The sequence below is a fragment of the Mobula hypostoma genome, chromosome 12, assembly GCF_963921235.1.
Source record: "Mobula hypostoma chromosome 12, sMobHyp1.1, whole genome shotgun sequence".
In the NCBI taxonomy this organism is placed as follows: Eukaryota; Metazoa; Chordata; class Chondrichthyes; order Myliobatiformes; family Myliobatidae; genus Mobula; species Mobula hypostoma.
Window position 1 is genome coordinate 59,067,804 of NC_086108.1, and position 18,418 is coordinate 59,086,221.

The 18,418-nt window shown below is 39.1% G+C and overlaps 1 protein-coding gene across 2 annotated transcripts in view; it reads right to left on the reverse strand.

Annotated features, from left to right (window-relative positions):
* Positions 1 to 18,418, reverse strand: part of negr1 (neuronal growth regulator 1) — a 540,105-nt gene that overhangs the window by 172,089 nt on the left and 349,598 nt on the right. For both annotated transcript variants that reach the window (XM_063064226.1, XM_063064225.1), the window contains exon 3: positions 1,883 to 2,008. In XM_063064226.1, the coding sequence (XP_062920296.1) occupies positions 1,883 to 2,008 (126 nt within the window). The remainder of the gene's footprint in view (positions 1 to 1,882; positions 2,009 to 18,418) is intronic.

Below are 18,418 nucleotides of genomic sequence, written 5' to 3' on the forward strand. Positions count from 1 at the left end.
CTATTCCTATGTTCTAACTCAGTCAATAATTTTGGCAACACACACAAATTGCTGGAGGAACTCAGCAGGTCGGGCAGCATCTATGGAAATGAATAAACAATTGATGTTTTGGGCTGAGAACCTTCATCAGAACTGGAAAGGAAAGGGGAAGATGCCAGAATAAAATGGTTGTGCTTTTACAAAGTATTTCACATGGACAGAATTGTAAAGCATATTTGGTGGCCAAAGTATTAAGAACTGAGGGATAAATACTTTTACCCCCATTTCTATCTCCATAATAATTATTCAAAATAATGAAAGTTTAAGTATATGTTGTCCATTGGAACAACCTACATCCCAAATGTGAATATAGAAAATATCCCCCTGAGTTAAGGCAAGGGATTTATAAGCTATCAGGAAATTACATATCACAATATAGTTTCAATAATCTGCCAGAGACAATATCTGGGTCCTTCACATAAAACAGTACAGAATAAGAACAGGCCCTTCAGTACACAATGTTTAATCCAATCATGATGCCAGTCCAGACTAATCCCATCTGTATGTACATGGTCAGTGTCCCTTTTCTGTGCCTGTTCATGTACCTATTTAAATTCCTCTTAAAAGATGCTATTCTATCTGCTTCTACCACTTCCCCTGGCAAAGCATTCCAGGCACCTTCCACTCATTGTGTAAAAAAACCCTGCCTTGTAAATCTCCTTTAAACTTTCTCTTGCTCATCTTAAATCTCTGCCCTGTGTATTTGATGTTTCCTCCCAGGAAAAGAGACAAACTACCTGTGCTATCTTTGCCTCTTATGATTTTACACACTTCTTTCAGGTCACTGCTCAGCATTTGATACTCCAGAGAAAACAATCCAAATTTGTCCAACCTCTCCTTATAGCTAATGTGCTTTAATCTAGGCAATGTCCTGGTGAACCATTCATGCATCCTCTCCAAAGTTTCAACAAACTTCCTCTAATGAGGAGATCAGAATTGCAATGCTCCAAATGCAGCCTAACTGAAGTTTTATACAGCTTCAACATAACTTGCTGATTTTTCTGATCAACGCCCTGGCCAATGAAGGCAAGAATGCCACATACCTTAGTTACCACCCTCTCTACTTGTCTTGCCACTTTCAAGGATCCATGGACTTGCACCCCAAGTTTCCTCTATATATCAGCTCCTAAAGGTCTAGTCATTGCAGCTTTCCAGATAATATATTTTTATTGAGTTTCACACAAATTTTGTCATACTATTTGTAAAATTTAGGTTAGTGTGCAGTTAACAGACTGATTTAAGATTTTAAACATTTTTCAGGACATGTTGAACTAGTCCAGCTCTTCTGAGAAATTACTCTGTTAAGTGATATTGGGTCAAGCATTCCAGGATGTAGATGCAGTGACAATGAAGGAACAGCAATATGCTTACAAGCTAGACAGTTTGTTATTTGGAGGGGAAGCTACAAGTGGAAGTGGTTGTAGGTTTGGGAGATGTTGTTGGAGTTTACTGTGAGTACTGCTACTCACTTTTTAGATGTTGCAAACTGTAGCCACTGTGGTGGAGTTGCATACGTTTATGGTATTGAATAAGTGCCAATCAAATGGCTACTTTTATCCTGAATGGTTAAATAAAGAGATGTGCAGAATAATTTGACATTACATGTCCGTACTTTAATTTCTGACAAATGGATTGTGTTTAACCTAAATATGAAAAGACACTTTTTATACTTTCATTATTTATTTTGCTGTTTTCTAGCAGACTTCAGAAGGTGACATTCTAATTTTCAAAAAGAGAATCACCTCGTTATGCCAAAACCACATTTAGCGTAATGTGCTAAGTCGAAAGCAGAGTTTTGTAGCAAAGGATGCATGTAGCTATGGGGTGCTTCACTTTCTCTTACCTGATGGTGATATATGCTTCCAAGTTATGGTGGGCTCTGGTTTTCCATTTGCCTCACAGAAAAGAGTGACATTGCTGAATTCATTCACAACACAGCTAGAAGAAATGTCAAGAATCTTTGGAGGAACTAAAAAGAAAAAAAAAAGGAGACAAATGTCAATTACTCTATTATATAAATACATTATTAAAAAGTCACTGATATACAGTATCAAACATTATTACTCATTGCTGACATCAACTGAATTGCAATCAGTGCAGAACCATGCTGCTAATGAATATTTGGCTTTATCAGGATTTCCATACAGTCAATATTGAATAACTTGCAAGAACCCATTCAATTACAACCTACTGGAACCAAATTTGCAAAGAAGCACAGCTCTCTGCAAAGTAAACAATACAGATACTGCTGGACGTATTAAAGCTTGTGGATATATCTATGGAGAGGAAAATAAAATAAAAGTTTCAGGTCAAACACCTGTGATTAGATCTCAGAACAGTGTTTCAATAGTATTCTGAGTCTTTGACCTGAAATGTAAACTCTGCTTCTCCATCTACAGATGCTGCCTGGTATGCTATGAAGTCTCATTATTTGTTTTCAGATTTCTTGTATGGTATTATACTTAAATGCATGCAGCATAAGGAATGAGGTGGATGATCTTGTTGTACAGCTACAGATTGGCAGGTATGATATTGTGGCCATCACTGAGACATGGCTAAAGGATGCATGTCTCTGGGAGCCGAATATCCAAGCATACACGGTGTATTAGAAGGATAAGCAGGTAGGCAGAGGGGGTGACATGGCTTTATTGGTAAGAAATTATATTAAGTCATTAGAAAGAGGTGACATAGGATCGGAAGGTGCAGAATCGTTATGGGTTGAGCTAAGAAATTGCAGGGGTAAAAGGACTCTGATGGCAGTTATTTATAGGCGTCCAAACAGCTGCAGTGATGTGGACTGCAAATTACAACAGGAAATAGAAAAGGCTTGTCAGAAGGGCAGTGTTATGATAATTGTGGGGGATTTTAACATGCGAGTAGATTGGGAAAATCAGGTCGGCACTGGATCTCAAGAGAGAGAATTTGTAGAATGTCTGTGAGATGGGTTTTTAGAACAGCTTGTTGTTGAGCCCACTAGGGGATCGGCTGTAATGGATTGGGTATTGTGTAATGAACCAGAGGTGATTAGAGAGATTGAGGTGAAGGAACCCTTAGGAGGCAGTGATCATAACATGATTGAGTTCACTGTGAAATTTGAGAAAAAGAAGCCGAAATCCAATGTGTCGGTATTTCGGTGGAATAAAGGAAATTACAGTGGCATGGGAGAGGAACGAGACAAAGTTGACTGGAAAGGGATACTAGCAGGAAGGACGGCAGAGCAGCAGTGGCTGGAGTTTATGCGAGAAGTGAGGAAGGTGCAAGACAGATAGATTCCAAAAAAGAAACTTTCAAATGGAAAAAGGATGCAACCGTGGATGACAAGAGAAGTCAAAGCCAAAGTTAAAGCAAAGGAGAGGGCATGCAAGGAAGCAAAAATTAGTGGGAAGGCAGAGGATTCGGAAGTTTTTAAAAGTTTACAAATGGAAACTAAGCAGGTCATTAAGAGGGAAAAGATGAACTATGAAAGGAAGCTAGCAAATAATATCAAAGAGGATACTAAAAACTTTTTCGAGTATATAAGGAGCAAAAGACAGGTGAGAGTAGATATAGGACCGATAGAAAATGATGCTGGAGAAATTGTAATGGGAGATAAGGAGATGGCGGAGGAACTGAATGAGTATTTTGCATCAGTCTTCACTGAGGAAGACATCAGCAGTATACTGGACACTCAAGGGTGTCAGGGTCAGGGAAGAGAAGTGTGTGCAGTCACAATTACAACAGATAAAGTACTCAGGAAACTGAATAGTCTAGGGGTAGATAAATCTCCCAGACCAGATGGAATGCACCCGTGCGTTCTGAAGGAAGTAGCTGTGGAGATTGCGGAGGCATTAGCAATGATCTTTCAAAAGTCAATAGATTCTGCATGGTTCTGGAGGACTGGAAGATTGAAAATGTCACTCCGCTATTTAAGAAGGGGGCAAGGAAGCAAAAAGGAAATTATAGACCTGTTAGCTTGACATTGGTGGTTGGGAAATTGTTGGAGTCGATTGTCAAGGATGAGGTTATGGAGTACTTGGAGGCATATGACAAGATAGGCAGAACTCAGCATGGATTCCTTAAAGGAAAATCCTGCCTGACAAACCTATTGCAATTTTTTGAGGAAATTACAAGTAGGCTAGACAAGGGAGATGCAGTGGATGTTGTATATTTGTATTTTCAGAAGGCCTTTGACAAGGTGCCACACATGAGGCTGCTAAACAAGATAAGATCCCATGGAAATACGGGGAAGTTACATACGTGGATGGAGCATTCGCTGATTGACAGGAAACAGAGAGTGGGAATAAAGGGATCCTATTCTGGTTGGCTGCCGGTCACCAGTGGTGTTCCACAGGGTTCGTGTTGGGGCCACTTCTTTTTACGTTGTGCATCAATGATTTGGATTATGGAATAGATGGCTTTGTGGCTAAGTTTGCCGATGATACAAAGATAGGTGGAGGGGCCGGTAGTGCTGAGGAAACAGAGAGTCTGCAGAGAGACTTGGATAGATTGGAAGAATGGGCAAAGAAGTGGCAAATGAAATACAATGTTGGAAAGTGTATAGTTATGCACCTTAGTAGATGAAATAAATGGGTAGACTATTATTTAAATGGGGAGAGAATTCAAATTTCTGCGATGCAATGGGACTTGGGAGTCCTCGTGCAGGATACCCTTAAGGTTAACCCCCAGGTTGAGTCGGTGGTGAAGAAGGCGAATGCAATGTTGGCATTCATTTCTAGAGGAATAGAGTATAGGAGCAGGGATGTAATGTTGAGGCTCTATAAGGCACTGGCAAGAACTCACTTGGAGTACTGTGTGCAGTTTTGGGCTCCTTATTTAAGAATGGATGTGCTGATGTTGGAGAGGGTTCAGAGAAGGTTCACTAGAATGATTCCGGGAATGAGAGGGTTAACATATGAGGAACGTTTGACCACTCTTGGACTGTACTCCCTGGAGTTTAAAATAATGAGGAGGGACTGCATAGAAACATTTCGAATGTTGAAAGGCATGGACAGAGTGGATGAGGCAAAGTTGTTTTCCATGGTGGGAGAGCCTAGTACGAGAGGACATGACTTAAGGATTGAAGGGCGCCCATTCAGAACAGAGATGCAAAGAAAGTTTTTAGCCAGAGGGTGGTGAATCTGTGGAATTTGTTGCCATGGGCGGCAGTGGAGGTTAAGTTATTGGGTGTATTTAAGGCAGAGACTGATAGCTATCTGAGTAGCCAGGGCATCAAAGGTTATAGTGAGAAGGCGGGGGAGTGGGACTAAATGGAAGAATGGATCAGCTCATGATAAAATGGCGGAGCAGACTCGATGGGCTGAATGGCCGACTTCTGCTCCTTTATCTTATGGTCTTATAATTTCACTTGTATACAACTAAACAGGCATTTTCTGAAATGTCAACCCAACCTGTCAGATGAAATTGAGAGAGTTGGCAGATAAAATAGGACCGAAACTAGATGTAACTGGGTAAGGTACCTATGTGAAACCTGCAGAATGCTAATTTGCAATTTAATTCAGTTTCAATGACACAATTAAGCCCAGTCAGTAAAATTAATATCAAGTTGTGTGGTTTTCTATGGCAGCACATCCTTTTTAACATTAACTGTGAAAAGGGGTGTGCCTCCAAATCAACCATGAATATTTAGGCTCTGATGAAGTGACTCTCCACTGTTGGACAGCATTCATACCAGTGAACAGGTCATATCTGATTGGTTATGACAGACATTATCTCCGCAACTCAGAATTAAGTTTCTTACAGGTAACTGATTTTCTTTTAAAAACAACGAATATTGGAAGTCTTAAATAAGAACAGAAAATTCTGAAAACACTCTGCAGGAAGAGTGAAGAGAGAGACAGAATTAATGATTCCGGTCAAAGGACCTTCAATTAGTTCCTTTCCTGCTGAGATCTTCCAGCATTTTTATTCTGATTTGTTTTCTCACCTTTCCAGTTGTCAGGAAGGTTCTTCCATCTGAAATGTTAATTCTGTTTCTCCTCCCATTGATGCTGTCTGACCTGCTGAATATTTCCAGCATTTTCTGTTTTTTTATTGCTTATTACGGAGAATAGAAATGTCTTTGTTTCTAATTCCCACTAAAAGACTGGAGATATGTTAATGAGATCTGTGACTAAAATTGCTGTAGTAGCTCAGGAAGCTAATGGACAGCACTGAAAACCTGCAAAGGTTAAAATTATCCATATTTTACTAAAAAGATGATAAAAGTGAATAATCAGCCTAATTAGAATGCACAATTAAACAAAACAGAGTGAAGCTGTCAAACCTGGAGTAGAAAGAATACAAATTTGTCTTACAACTTACATTTAAAATTTTATTGCTCAATTTATTTGACTCATTTTATGATCAACACATTTTTTATTCTTTTCTGATACAGGCAGTCCACAGGTTACAACAGGGCTCATTCCCTGAAGACTGTTCAGTATGTCAGCAATGAATAAGAACAGTGTATGGGAGACGATCACAGAAACAGCTTAATGGAGAACAAGCAGACTCAGGAGGAGCAGCCGCTGGCCAGCCTCACCGACTCAGACAGCGAGTGAGAGTCTACTCAGTGCTGCTAGCTCAGCTGGGCTTCACACAGCCCCTGATTCCTGTAGCTTGGAAAGAGGATGTGGGTTTGGGGAGAGAAGGCATGCAAACTGCCCTGCTCCTGCCCAGCAGAAATCTCATGTAGCCTCTTCAATCCATCCCTATCCATTACACAGGTCCGCCAGATTTTTATTCGTATGTGCGGGGTGCCCATGAGTCAGGTATTCATAAACTCGGGAGGATTTGTAGTCCTTACTTCTTCCTAGACTCGAGTTTCACAATTATTGAACATCCATCCAATGTCATGTACTAATGGTCAATGTACCAATGGAAACGTAGGAAGAAATGGTTTGTGTGTTGTTGGCCAGAAGAAACTACAGTATGCAATTAGTGTATTTGACGAATCAAGGACAGGGGAAGCAGACAAACCCATTGTCTTTGCTTCTCCCCATTTTGTGGACTCTGAACTGATTCCTGCTCTGGGATAATCTAATCAGAATAATTGAATGTGGACACAAGGAACTTCAGGTAATGTTCTGCTAAACCTGAGACCATTCTCAGATGAGTAGCTACTTATTATGTAAAATGCCAGACCTACCAGAGAAGCTATTTGTAATCTTGTTAGACTCCGTATGAGTTGCCTCATTTAACTGGTTTGGACCAGTCAGAGTTGAAAGACATAAATACAGAAGGCTGAGATGGACAGAACCATGAAGCAATGTTGGCTGTAGCTTGTATAAGAACCAGTAGGAAGATGACCTAGGGAAGTGAGGTGACCTTGAGCCAATGGGATGGGGATTCACCAGTTCAGCTGATGAGGAACACTATAAGAGTCAGGAGCTCCAAATTAGCAGGAACGATAACTCTCCAGCACCCAGAGACCAACCATCGCAGATAAGGAGGACTACATGGACATGTGGAGATTGAGACCACGAGGAATGCCTGGCCAGTGTAGACTCCTTTCCCAGGTAATACCTTTTCTATTCATTAACTATTCACAGAGGGTCAGGGATTCTACTGGGGTGCACACAGGTAGTTAGTTTGTGAAACCACGTAAACGCTACTTGTTGGTAAAAAAAGATTCTCTGTGCCTCATTGATCTTTATTACAAGGGGTAATTCATGTAACAGCGTGCACTTAGCCACATGCACACACATACTAACATATCAGATAAGCTGAAATATACAGTTCTTAAAAAATCACTTAGGTGAAGAACCCAAGCTAATATTTATCAGCTAATCAAAAATATAATAAAACATATTGTTACAGCTTTATTTCCAAACATGTTAAGTCATAACTTCTAGTCATGTACATCTAATCTGATATGCCTACTTATCAGGTAGTAAATGTTCTTTATTCCCCTTCCATCGCAATTATCATATTCAAAATGTTATGTTATTTAACTGTTCAGGTATAAAAGGAGTAGACTCCTTGCATGTAGAATGCATAGAGGCAAAGAGCATCCAATATCTGGCATCAGGCAATAAGTTGCAAATGAATGCTATGTGTCACCAGGCATTTTTCAATACTTGATGTGTGAAATCACTTATATCAGAATATATAAATTGGTGTGACTGTGTTACTAACTTATACTGAGAATCGATCCTTAAATCCTATGGTTTGCTTCAAGCCAATTCTTCATCCACTTTATTTTATCTTCTTAAATAATCACCTGTGTGGTATCTTGTTTAAGATTTTGTTAAAGTTCACATGCAACATGTCAACTATTATTTTCCATCCATCATAGAACATTTTGGTTTACAAATACCAATTTTCATAATGCTGTGACAGCTTCTAATTACCTTGTCTATACTTAGTAGTTTCATATTTTATTAAAGGTTTCAAAAATTTCCTTACTGGAGATATTAAACTATCTGCCCAGTAATTACCCAAGACAGCTCTGCATCCCTCAAAGGTAAGTGTACACTACATGGTCTACACTTCAAATTAGTGAAGGAGCTAACTGATTTCTGTGACATCCATGCAGAAGCTGCATCAGATTCCTTGATTGTAGCCTGCTCTTAAATGAATTTCAAAGCTTAGCTGGTTCATGCTTGAGGCTGTTGATAACAGTAATAAAGAGTATACAGAGCCACGGTTCATTCAATTTTACCAATTTCTCACCAATCAGATGTACACAATATATTTCAATCTTACAGATTCTGCCCGCTTCTAATAGAATGCCACTTAAACAACTCACCAAATTTTACAGAGACACAAGAAAATGAAAATGTTGGAATGTGGACAACAATCAGCTGGAGTAACTCAACATGTCAAGCATCTTGGCCCTGATGCAGGATTTTGATCTGAAAGGTTAACAAGTCACACCCCTCTCCCACCACCACACCCCGCCATCACTCCCATCATCTCCCAGATGACGCTTAACCTGCTGAGCTCCACCAATAGATGGTTTATTGGACTATATGTCACACTCTGCTGAAATCAATGGAGAATAGTATTGCTGTGGGTTATACTGATTTATTTAGAGATATAGTGTGGAACAAGCCCTTCTGGTCCACTGAGCCACACCACCCAGCAACACTGACCTAATCACAGGACAATCTACAACCACTAATTAACCTACTAACCAGTACGTCTTTAGACTGTGGGAGGAAACCAGAACATCCAGAGGAAACCCACATGGTCACAGGGAGAGCATACAAACTGCTGACAGACGGCGCCGCGATTGAACTCCAAACTTTGGCACCCTGATCTGTAATAGAGTCAAGCTAACTGCTACGTTACCAGTGGAACCCCCAATATCTGATATTGCACCTGAATTAAATAATTTCCTTAGAAACTGGTTCAGTTCCTATAGCCTTAAAGCTTTCTGACCTATGTAGAACCTTGACTTCATGAAATCTAGTACTATACTTAGATATTTCAACTTCCATTGAGTCTCAAAGGGTAGATCTTACCAACATACCCAAATAGCAAGAATTCAGTACATATTTTACATGGGTTAGATTAGAACATTATTATTTCACCAATGGTTGTGGCATTTCTACTTGCTACAGGAATTATAGCTGAGAAAGAAGAAAACATTAGATTTATGAAGATTGTGTTTTTTTAATCAAATCTTTGCTCTCTACAAACAGATTGACACACTTTCCAACATTTCTACTGGTTAAGCAAATCAAAAGTTTTTGCAGTGTCACTTAATCATATAATATACATAGAGGGAAGGGCAAATAAATGTTCAATGCAAGTAGGGAAGAACTATAGATGGACACAATGTTGGACTTAAATTAGTTATTTCTCCATTTTACTTTATATCCCTTGAAACGCAGAAGATTGAGGGGAAATTTGATGGAGGTATACAAAAATATGAGGGGTGTAGTTAGGGTAAATACAAGCAGATGTTTTTCCACTGAAGTTGGTGGGACTACAACTAGAGGTCATGGGCTAAGTGTGATAGGTAAAAAATTTTAGGGCAACATGAAGGGAAACTTCTTCACTCAGAGGGGCATGAGAGTAAGGAATGAGATGCCAGTACAAGTGGTGCATGTGAGCTTAAGATAAGTTTGGATAGGTACATGGATGGTAGGGGTGTGGAGGTCTATGGTCCCAGTGCAGGTCGATGGGAGTATGCAATGTAATAGTTCAGCATGGAGTAAATGGGCTAAAGGGCCTGTTTCTGTGATGGACTTCTCTATGACTTGATGACTTACAAGTCTGTATACTTAGGCATTGGAAGATTCAAAATTTAGAACACTGCACTATACAATATAAAAACTTAAAATATGGCATCTGGATCATTGATCTTGGAAAGTAAGCTTTGGCAAAATGAGTGGAGTAATTCAAAAATAGTTCATATAAATAAAATTCATTTTCAGATGTTGCAAATATATAGGACTGACATACTAGTATGGTGCAGAATACATCTCATTGTAAAAAGGCATACAGTATGCAAATAAAAAGAGACTGTGGAATGCTTTACATGCAGATTAAATGTGAAAGCTAATGTTTTTAGAAGTATCAGTAGGGTCTGATATTTTTAGGTATATAATTTATTAATTCACAGTGTTTGTTCAATTAAGGCATATCCATTCTTTCATTTGAGACTGCTGCTGAAATATATTTTGCACATTCCAACAATGATTTATTTAACTGTGCAAATATGTTTTTTTTGGTTTCACATTTTATTGTCAAGAATAAACACATCAAATATAGCACATGACTAAGATCGTCGCAATAATTAAATGAGAACTCATATATGGATGACAAAGTCATATGGTTAGCAATCGTGAATTACATTCAGGAGCACAATGTCAAAACCAGAACTGAATGGATGCTGTGCTTCTTCATCAACTCTGATATTGAATTGTCATAATTATGATAAGTTCATTAGATTGATTCCTGGAATGACAAGTTTTGTCAATGAGGAAAGCTTAAATAAACTGGGTTTGTATTTTCTTAAGTTTGGAAGGAAGGGAGGCAATCTCACTGAAATTGGACAGGATAGATATGAAGTTGATACTTCCAGTGGCTATGGTGACTAGAACTGGGTTTTTTCAAAATAAGAGGGAGGGCATTTATAACAGAACTAGAAAAGAATTTATTCTCTGAGAGGGCGGTAGGCTTTTGAATTCACTGCCCAAGAGAAGTGAAGGCTCAGATGCTGATTATATGGAAGGTCAAAATTAACAGGATTTTTGATATTAAAAGAATTGAGGGGCATGGCGTTCCTGCCAGAAAGTAGGATTAAAAGTGATAGATCAGCAACATGGGGCTAATGGTCTAATACTGCTATTTCTTAAAGTGTCAATGAGTCCTGGTATGCTTATATTTGAGCTTTGCTAAGTGGAGCAATGACAAACATAGTTATATAACTTCTTGTCGCATACTGTGTCTAGATTGGCATTATAAAAGATACAATGTAAAATTACTTCCACTCCGTCTTGAGAGTAAGCTTTACTCGTGCGAGACACAAGAGACTGGAATTTTTTTACACTACATGCAGAACCATAAGACCATAAGGTGTAGAAGCAGAAGTAGGCCATTTGGCCCATCGGATCTGCTCCTCCATTTTATCATGGCTGATCCAATTCTTCCAGTCATCCCCACTCCCCTGCCTTCTCCCCATACCCTTTGATGCCTTTCCTAATCAAGAACCTATCTATATCTGCCTTAAATGCACTCAATGATTTGGCCTCCACAGCCGCTCGTGGCAACAAATTCCACAGATTTACCAACCTTCGACTAAAGTTATTTCTCCACAGTAATTTCTACTTATAACCTGGAGTTATAAGTAAGCTGCTAGAGGAAGTCGGTGGGTAAAATTGTATTTGTGAGGGCAAAAAGATATTTGGTACTTCGCATTGAGACCCTGCCTTAGTAATCCTAATATTGTGTTGCCAATAGGTCTCCTGCCCTGAATTCATTTGCAAGCTAGAACATTTGTCAGTGTTCCTCACCTGTCAAAATGCTTATCTCTATTTGCCATGGGCAGAACATGGGGAGCTATTCCAATGATGTCACTCAACTCATTTCAGAAGTAATAATGAGGAAAGAAAGAGTCTTTAAAAGGTGATAATTTAAAATCAGTCCCAAGAACAGCAGAAGCTTGTTTAAGCAAAATCACAACACAAGTGGAATAGAATGTAGACAGAAAATTGAATGCTTGGTATTATTAAATATATATGTAAAGAATATAAAAGACAGAAGATAATGTTAACTTTTATAAGTTGTATTTGGGACTATTATGTATCACTTTGCATATCCAGGGTGTAAAAGGTGGATTAAGTACCAGTAAGAAAGGATTGCTATTATTCACCTAGATTTGAGAATTTATTGTATTAGAGATTAGAAAGTTAAGAGTCACTGGATGGAAGTCTCCAGGAGTACAGATAGATTTTTGTAAGGTAAAAAGTAATAGATTGTTTCTGCTGGATATTATGATAGTAACAAAAGGCACATTTATGCTCAGTACAAAAGGAAATGAAGAGGAAGTTGGAAAAAATCTTTGTGAAGTTTAAGCTGCTTAATTCTCTTTGGATGTTATTGTTGAAGAAGAGCCTTTCGATTATCTATAAAGAGAAAATGATAGTTGGGTGAGAATATGGGATATTAAGGTACTAGAGTGAGCTGGAGAATGGAATTAAACTAGGCATTCAGACTGAAAGCACATACTGGTTTCATTCACCACAGATGTTATAAGTAATAGGCCAGAAATATTCACTTCAAGATATGTTAGAAGTTTGAGTGGAGATCATCAAATGAATCATGCAGTGTGAGTGAGATGAAGCAGTTGTTCATGGAATTAATAGTGAGTACTAGTTCAGAAAGGTCAGTTCTAGATATACAAACAAATGATCACTGAAATTAAACTCCTTCCATTGAAATAAGTATTTAGCTATGAAACCTACATACCCAGGACTCACTCCCCTTAATTAGGTTTCTTAAAGTCATTTCTATAGCCAGGTTTCTACCATTTTTCCATTTTCTCTCTCACATTTTGGAGAGGTGCTTATTCCAAGCCACAATCTATGATGAGCTCTGAGATTTAAATAATGTCAAGCTGTAAGAAGGCAAGACCTTAAGACATAGGGGCAAAATCAGGCCATTCAGCCCATTGACTCTGCTCTGCCATTCCATCATAGCTACTTTATCAACCCTCTCTGGCCTTTTGAATCAAGAGCTTATCAACCTCTGCTTTAAATATAACCAATGGCTTGGCCTTCACAGCCATCTGTGGCAATGAATTCCACAGATTCACCACCCTCTAGCTAAAGATATTCCTCCTAAAATCTGTTCTAAAGGGAAGTCCTTGTATTCTGAGTTTATGCCCTCTAGTCCTAGAATCTCCCACTATTCCACTCTATGTCGGCCTTTCAATATTCAATAGGTTTGAATGAGGTTCCCCCTCATTCTTTTAAATACCACCATGTACAGGCCCAGAGCCATCAAACACTCCTCAGACATTAATCCTTTTATTTCCAAGATCATTCTTGTGAACTTTCTCTGAACTCTCTCCAAAGCCAACACAAGCTTTCAATACTAAAAAACAGATAATACTAGAAATATTCAGCAGGCCAGACAGATCTGTGGAGAGAAAACTGATAAAAATATAAACTCTTTTATTTTTTTAATAGTAGCCAAATAGCCCAGTGAGTATTTCTTGCATTTTCAGCTTTTATTTCAGATTTTAAATATTTGCTTTTTTTTACTTTTCAAATTATTGGTGTTTTATCCGCTTATTAGAAATCCACTCATTAATCTAATTGTTCACACAGCACAACATAAATGGATGGCAAGCATTTCAAATGTCTGCTGAGAGGATAATTGCACAGACCTTACAGATTTTCCCTTTATTAGGCAAGCTACTTGCTTATATCAGACATTGAGTTCGGACACCAATGCTTTGGGCTTGACTGCTCTCTAATTCTAATAGCCCCAGGGTTTATGAAGCCAGGCTGCAGCACCCTTTTTCTGTCTATGTGGCATAACATTGACTGTACAATTGTTCATCAGTCATCAGAAAATGTATTTTCTTTTTGAAACATCTGCTTGCTACAACTAATCACATTGTCATTCTCGATAGGCATCATTTAGCTGCGTTTATCCTGGCAATGTTTTCAGATCCAATTTCCTCCACTGCTTGATTACTTATTGCAAAATACAAGAAATATCATTTAGGGGAAGGTTGCAGAATTTATCAACAAATTTAATGCTGTATGCATTGGTTGGAAGTACCAGATACAAATACATGTTAAAGAACCTATAAACTATGAATATGTAAGGATATGGATTTCTAATTGGCCGTGATTTTTTATTAATTTTCTGCTAACCTCTAATAGTTCAAATCATGGACATATTAAATTGGTGGGCCTGATTGATGCCATAATTCAATTTTTTCTCTTTGTCAGACACTGAAGGTGTGCCCTCTAGGTATTTCCCCTGCCACCATTCAAGAGGAAGTGGATGAGGTACGTAATTAGATTCTGGTTAATCTAGTGGCCTTCTACTGATCATTTGTATCCAGGTAATCGTAGGGGATGGGGTTGTCAGAGATCTAGTTAGGTACATAATATGTGTGGAGGTGAGGAACTGCTGACCTTGTCCAGACAGAGAAAGGAAAGATTGTTACACAGAAAAGTGTTTTTAGCCTTATGATTCACATCACTGAGAACTTTGCTAAAATTACTGTTGGAGCCTCAGGTCAGATTAAGATGAGATTAACTTGAATTAGGTCCATAGCAGCTTCATGCAATTTAATGGCTGGTTCATTGTTGATTACATATACCATAAGGGTATGATTCCATGGCTATGAAATGGTGTGAACTCTTCAAGTTACCACAGATCAAAAATATTGCTGTGCTTGCATGATATGATGTCATTTGATATCAATCAACAGAATCACATTGATAAATTACTATTATTTCAAGTATGAAATAGCAAGCATAGTGACATGAATAAAATTACATGAAGCTCAAGTCATCATGGAGCAATAAACTGGTACCATTAGTTCTATGGCAACACACACAAAATGCTGCAGGAACTTAGCAGGCCAGGCAGCATCTCTGGGAATGAGAACACAGTCAACATTTACGGCCGAGACCCTTCTTCAGGATTCTTGGCCCAAAACATCGACTGTTTACTCCTTTCCATAGATACTGCTTGGCTTGCTAAGTTCCTCCAGCATCCTGTGTGTGTCACTTTGGATTTCCAGCATCTGCAGATTTTCTCATGTTTGTGACCATTAGTTCTAAAATTCCTCTGATCTTATTCAGAACCATGCAGCCATACACAAAAACTAGATGAAGAATTTGTACGATGTATGGAATTGTTCTTTATGATAGAATGGTTTTGAGGTTAAAAAGGTACACTTTAAAGAGATTGCAGAATTTGATGCACAGTTTGTAAAATACAAGTGAATAGTTTATTTAGGAAACCAGGCCTAATGAACTTATCAGAGATAACTGGAGCCAACAGCTGAGCTGTACGTGTCAGTAGTGAAGAAACATGGTAGAGAGATTTTGTCCAATACTAGAAGGGAATCAGGAACTGATGTCCTGCTGCTGAAGATGTGCCCAGAGTGGAGAACCATGTGGATGAAAGTGAGAGATGTGAACATCAGCACTGCTGCAATTGGATCCACAGTCAGAGTCAGACAAGCTGCAAATGGAAAAAGTTCTGGTCTGGTTTCTCAAGAAAATAAGTTTGGTCCAGCCTGATTCCCTGAGAACATTAGAGCACAGCAATTATCACTGGAGATCCATGATTTGAATGTCATTCAACTGAGTTGTAATGGTGTTAAGTGGACTGATGTATGTGTAGAATTATCACACAAAATCTGGATGAAACTTTGTAGTAAAAGGATCTTTGATGTCTGACCTGCTATAAGGGAGGGGTGGGTTGAGAAATGTTCTTACAGATTTAGGAATCCGAAATGGGATATTTATTTTCAGGAAGGGAAAGTCAAGGGAACACATATCAATCCTCTTCAAGGGATCAGCAGTGGTAAGGCTGAGCAGTTTCAAGCTTCTATGTGTCTATGTGTCAATATCACTGAAGATCTATCCTGGGTCCAACACATTTACACAGTTACAAAGAAGGCATGACAATGGCTGTATTGCATTAGGAGCTTGAGGAGATTTAGTATGTCACTAATGACTCGAGGAAATTTCTACAGATACACCATGGAAAGCATTCTAATTGGTTGCATCACCTACTGGCATGGAGTGGCCATTGCACAGGATTGGAAAAAGCTACAGAACATTGGAAACTCAGCCAGCTCCATCATGGATACTACTTGCCCCAGCACTGATGACATCATCAAAAAAAAGATGTCTCAAAAAGGTGACATTTATCATTAAGGACCCCCAATCACCCAGGACATACCCTCTTTTCATTGCTGCCAGCAGGAGGAGGTACAGGAGCCTGAAGACACATACTCTTATCAATCACCTCCAGCCAATTCATCCTGAATCCCAGAGGACCGTCTATGAAGGAGTGCAAGGACACTTGTTTATTGTAAGACAGAAAGACCATCTAATTATAAATGGTTAATTGAAGGGAAAAAGCTATATAAGTAAAAATTACAGTTTGAGCAGACTAGAACTTGATTGAAGAACAGTTTGAAAATTCACATGAGAACAATTTACTGAGAATGTGGGCTTATGAATTTATCAAAAGCAAAGTCTTCCATTTTGCAGCCAATTTCTGAGGAACACATGACAACAACAGAGAAGCAGGGTATAGAGCCAACCAGGAACCTAACCAGTGGGTGATCATGTGGCCATAGCAGTGATAACAATGTTAAAGGTAAGGAGGTATAGGCATTTGCACTGCTGCAGGCAGAAATGTAATTGGAGAAATAGTCATTTAAAATTATGTATTATCTGGACTAACCACTTGAAGATGTGCAGGGTCAGATGCTATCAGCAAAGCTAAGGCCTTAAGGTATAGTAGCTAATGCAATTTGAACATAAATGGTGACAAGGGAAAGAATATTGATATTACTTGAAGAATGTATCACCTGCAACCTCGGTAATGTTCTTTGGTTCAGTTATACTAATCCTCAGCCTCCTGCAAAATCAGGGTTTCTAAAGTGACAGAAGAGTTGGGAACAATTTGTTCCTACACTTGTAATATTCTCGGAAGATAGCATTTTCTTTGAATGACGTTGTAAAATTATTCACTTTTCTCTCACTATATATCTGGAATGGAAAGATTCCAGACAGGAATCTTTGTGTTTAAGACAGAGAGAGGATGGATCAGTTGGTGTACAGGAGATGCACAGTGTAGAAGACTGTGAGGATGGATAGGAAGTGGATAGGGCATAATTGCAGTCAGTTGGATGGGTTGAAATGTTCTTATTTTAATGTGAGACTTATCAGTGCCACTCTTGATAAGCTTAGAGAATGGATCAGTACATGAAACTATGACGTGGAGGCTGCTGAATGTTCTGGGGTTTAGATGTTTCAAAAGGGACGGAGGGGGAGGTAAATGAGGTGGGAGAGTGGCATTGTAATCAGGGATGGTATCACAGCTGCAAAAAGGGAAGATTTGTGGAGGGATCATCTACTGACTCAGGGTGGGTGGATGTCAGAAACAGAAAGGGAGCAATCATGTCCCCCACCCCCAACTCCACTGCCCCCCCCCCCACTCCCGCTTTCCTATGGCAACAGGATACTGAGGAAAAGATCAGGACAGGCTTTGGAAAGATGAAAAAAAATAGCAGGGTTGTTGTCATGGATAACTTCAATTTCTCTAAGGAGTCCAGGAAGGATTCTTGACACAATATGTAGACAGGTCGACTAGAGGAGAGTCCATACTGGATCAAGTAATAGGCAGTGAACTTGGTCAGATGTCAGATCTCTTGGTGGGTGAGTATTTGGGAGACAGTGACCACAACTTCCCAATCTTAAGCATAGCTTTGGACATGGATAGGAGCAGACGGTATAGGAAAGTGTTCAATTGAGGGGGAAGGTGAATTTTGATGTTATAAGGCAAGAACTTGAGAACATAAATTGGGAACAAATTTACTCAAGAATATGCACAACAAAAATGTAGAGGTTGTTTAGGGAACACTTACATGGGATCCTAGATAGGCTTGTGCCATTGAGGCAGGGAAATGATGGTAGGGTGACAGAACCATAATTGACAAGAGAAATGAACCATCTAGTCAAGAGGAAGGAAAAAGCTGGCTTCAGGTTTTGGAAGCAAGTATCAGACAGGGCTCTAAAGAGTTACTACGCAGCCAGGAAGGAGCTTAATAATGGATTTAGGAGAGCTAGAAGGGGTCATGAGAATGCCTTGGTGAGTAGGATAAAGGAAACCCCTAAGGTATTCTACATGTACGTGAAGAACAGGAAGATGAGTAGATTGAGGGTAGGATCAATCAGGG